Source organism: Manduca sexta, chromosome 20 (assembly GCF_014839805.1).
Source record: "Manduca sexta isolate Smith_Timp_Sample1 chromosome 20, JHU_Msex_v1.0, whole genome shotgun sequence".
In the NCBI taxonomy this organism is placed as follows: domain Eukaryota; kingdom Metazoa; phylum Arthropoda; class Insecta; order Lepidoptera; family Sphingidae; genus Manduca; species Manduca sexta.
In genome coordinates this window covers 11,921,687-11,925,259 of record NC_051134.1, presented here as the reverse complement: position 1 = coordinate 11,925,259, position 3,573 = coordinate 11,921,687, and the positions used below count along the sequence as shown (strand labels likewise).

General features: G+C 41.1%; 1 protein-coding gene across 2 annotated transcripts; it reads left to right on the top strand.

Annotated features, from left to right (window-relative positions):
- The first annotated feature begins 674 nt into the window (after nt 1–674).
- On the top strand, nt 675–3,257 carry LOC115446894. 2 transcript variants are annotated; one of them, XM_037440560.1, is made up of 4 exons: nt 675–905; nt 1,395–1,498; nt 1,642–1,757; nt 1,856–3,257. In XM_037440560.1, exons 1-4 carry the CDS (start codon nt 675–677, stop codon nt 2,737–2,739), a joined length of 1,335 nt encoding a protein of 444 aa, XP_037296457.1. In that variant the 3' UTR covers nt 2,740–3,257. The 2 variants fall into 2 exon arrangements, with proteins under 2 accessions (XP_037296457.1, XP_037296458.1); XM_037440561.1 differs by having other exon boundaries at nt 679–905; nt 1,642–1,745.
- Nucleotides 3,258–3,573: the final 316 nt, after the last annotated feature.

The following is a 3,573-nucleotide window of genomic DNA, read 5'->3' as shown; positions in this document are numbered from 1 at the left end:
AGTTTCCCATTTTATTGTTCAGGTTGGGAACATTAAAATGTTCTCGGCGGGAATAAAATCAATGTAGTAATTGAGCGCACAATTTCAATTTACTTTCCAACGGCAATTATCACGCTTTGTGGGAGCTCGGTAGGTTTATAAAATAAATAGATTTAAGGCCGCCATTAACTTGTCTTAAATAAAATGAGAACAAATTTATATACAGTCTGACTTTTAATTACTTCTAAAATAAATCACGGGACTGTTATAAACCTTTACTTGAAAGATGAATATTCATTAACCTTCGTTTAAGTTTAATTTAAATCTAGAGATCCTCTTAATATTGTTATATTCGAGAGGGCCGGGGAATGGATGCAAACAATTTTATGGATTTACATCTGAAATTTTGAGAATGTTGTCCGAAATTTGTTGGTAAATAAAATTAGTTCCAGTCCAACATCAATTTAAAGGTCGTTGCATAACTTTGAGTCGGATAAGAATGCACTTGCATTATTAAAGAAAATTTTATACCTAAATTGTCAAGGCTGTAGTTATTTTAGTACATCTGTACTTAGTTGTGTAAAATTTCTTTACTAGAGATAAATTTTTTCTATCAATTTTTTTGCATGCAACTATTATTATTTTTATTAGTGTAAAACAGGGCAATCTTCTATAAAATACTATATTAATCAGCCATGATGCGGCGTGGGTCGATGGCCATGGTCGGTGGTGGCGAACCGCTGATCGTAGTGGAAGAAAGCGGTGCCGAGGATGCAGAGTCTTCCCCGAGATCTTCAGCTGCAGCGCGAGGCCTCTCTATAGATCAGGAATCGCCACCAGATCCCTATCACCTGTCACCATGGCGCGACAACCGCAAGCACTCTCTACCAACGCCATCCTGTACTTCTGGGCCTACTGCCAGCCAGGTATTTTTGGCATACATCTTTCGTTTGCCACTATCCCACTTTTATGTGAGGACGGCGCATCACACTTTATCAAGCAAGTTTAAGAAAGGATGTACTTCCTACCAGCCGCGTACTTCACATCAAATCTCTCTGAGTTATTCCTCAAATACTACGTAATCTTTTCAACGACAATGATATTTCGAAAATTTATTGATAGTCAATTTCACATGGTAAATTTAGTGCAGCGAAATCTGTAGTTTAACATTTTAAACTCCATTTAGCTATCTGAATAATTTATCATTCAATTACATAGTAAGGCAATAATTGCAATTTTACGACTACGAATCAACAAATCTATTTACTCTTTGAACAATATATTATGTTATAAATTCATGAAAAAAGGTGATAGAGAAGTCCACATGATTTGTTATAATTCCATACCACAGTCATTAGGACTGTGTTTAGTATGTAAGGCAAATAATAGTATTCTGTTTTACTAAATTGTATTAGGTGCGGCGACTGTCAGAAAGAGGCGAGGGCGCTGCAAGAGAGGCACGTGAAGCAGCTTTCCTGGCGACCCTGAGTCAGGCACCACCACAGCCCGGTGGAAGGAGGTTGTACTTTACACATAACTACCGTTAGTTAAGGAATGCACATTATAGGACAAAATTTTATATTTGTCGGAACTAATTTGCCTCTTAACTACCTTCTTATTTTATATGAATTCATATTTTTAACAAGTTTATATTTATTACAGACATTCCGTGGTCACAATATCTCGAGTTCCACAAGCTCTGTTCGGGCGTGGACGTCGCGAGTCCATCGCAGCATTCCCAGCGCTGGGACGCCGCAGAGACTCAGGTTCAAAAAAATGTTAGTTATTAGTTGATAAGTGAGCACGGGTAATGTGATAATAAAATGGAACAGTATTATTGCTGTAGATATATTTAACGAATTGGTATTTGTTTCAGGTCCACCAGCAACCGATACTTTAGGCAGCACTCACAACCTACAACTGGATATAATGGATGATATAGTCCAAGCTCGCAAAGTGCGCATGCGTCTTTGGAACACATCGAACGAGCGAGTGTGCGAGGTGCAACCGCTGGACGAGCGTTCTCCGATAGGTGGTTCCGTCAGATACACGAATCGTGGCCGCAGACACTCGGACTTCGTCGGTTCACCACTCCCTCCGATACCAGCCCGACGTCGTGCTTCTGAAATGCCGCCACCGCCTCCCATACCACCACGCAGCGGCGCTGGAGTAGTCTGCACCGACACTGACTTGCAGCACATGCTCAATGCTCTCACCTCTTCAGCTACCGAAATAGATCGTTGCGGCAAACAAGAACGCCCTCCTCGCCGCCTAGCTGACATGCGGTCAAGTAGTTTTGACGCCTCCACTCTCGGAGACCAACCAACAAATTCGGGAACCACATGGTTCACCCGCAGACACCAAACACTGGCCACTAAAAAGAAGGAAAGTGAACCAAAGAAGGGAAAAGTGACATTCGCTGCAGACTCGAAGCAAGCGCCAGGGGATGCCGCCAAAGTAGTTTGGGATAAACCAACAGGATCCGTTGTTGACGCAAGTGCCCTTGGAAGTGCTATTGAAGTATTTTTAAGGAAAAGTAGCGCAATAGATCCAGGAGCTTCGACATCTGGAACGGCTGCCAAAGATTCTTCTTCTAAAAATATCGAGACAGCTTCTAAGCCACGAGACATTCCAGGTCCGAGTCGTGTTACCGGGAGAAATGAAGGCGAGCGCTGGTACACGAACAGGCCTGAGGAGGAGGAGCCAGCGCAAGGGTGTGATGCCTCCCTCTGCTCTTCTCTCAAAGACCTCTTCGTGTAGACCGATCAGCGCATTTAAACTCTTGTAAATTACTACCTTTAGCTGTCGCGTGCGCATTAGTTTCTGAGAGAGTGAGTGAAAGGATCGCGGTGTTCTACACCCGTTGTACTTTATGAATCTTTCAATGTGATAGATCGCGCGCTGACGCCGGTCGTCTTGAGTCGACTCACGACCGACGCCTGCGATGCGCCAAGTATTTTTAGAATAAATTCTATTTTCATTGTAAATTTTTTGAAATTAGCGATCAGAATATTGACTTATTGTTAGATAGATAGTGAATTATATTCGTAATGATAGGGCGCGCGCTTTTCCACGCCTAGAGCGGTCCCCCCGCGCGCGCCCCTCCCCACCCGTCTCGTTCAACATTTTGTGTCTTGTAATCCACCAGTGTTACCATTAAAATTAAAATTTTAATCATATAGCAGATGATTACGGAGGAGACTTCGGGAGAAACGTACGCTTAATAAACAAAGGTGACATTCTGTCGTCTTTAATCAATAAAGTTTTTATCGATGTTACAGCGTAGTTTTATTTTTAAACCCTATAGTAACAACCAGAACACAGATCGTCCGCTATTTTAATAATAATAGACTCGGGGTACTAATTTATAATAATTCACTTTTCTATCCATATATATCAATATACACATAAATAAATTTCAAACTTTTGTCAGACATAGTGACCTGAATGAGAACAGATTTACTCCGAACGTACTACTTCTATGATTTAACTATATCTCACATAAAAACACACACAAAAGTCTTATAATTGATTGATTATCATCTATTGAAACTAATTCCCAAGGTATCAATAGCTACGAAGTACTTGCTACCT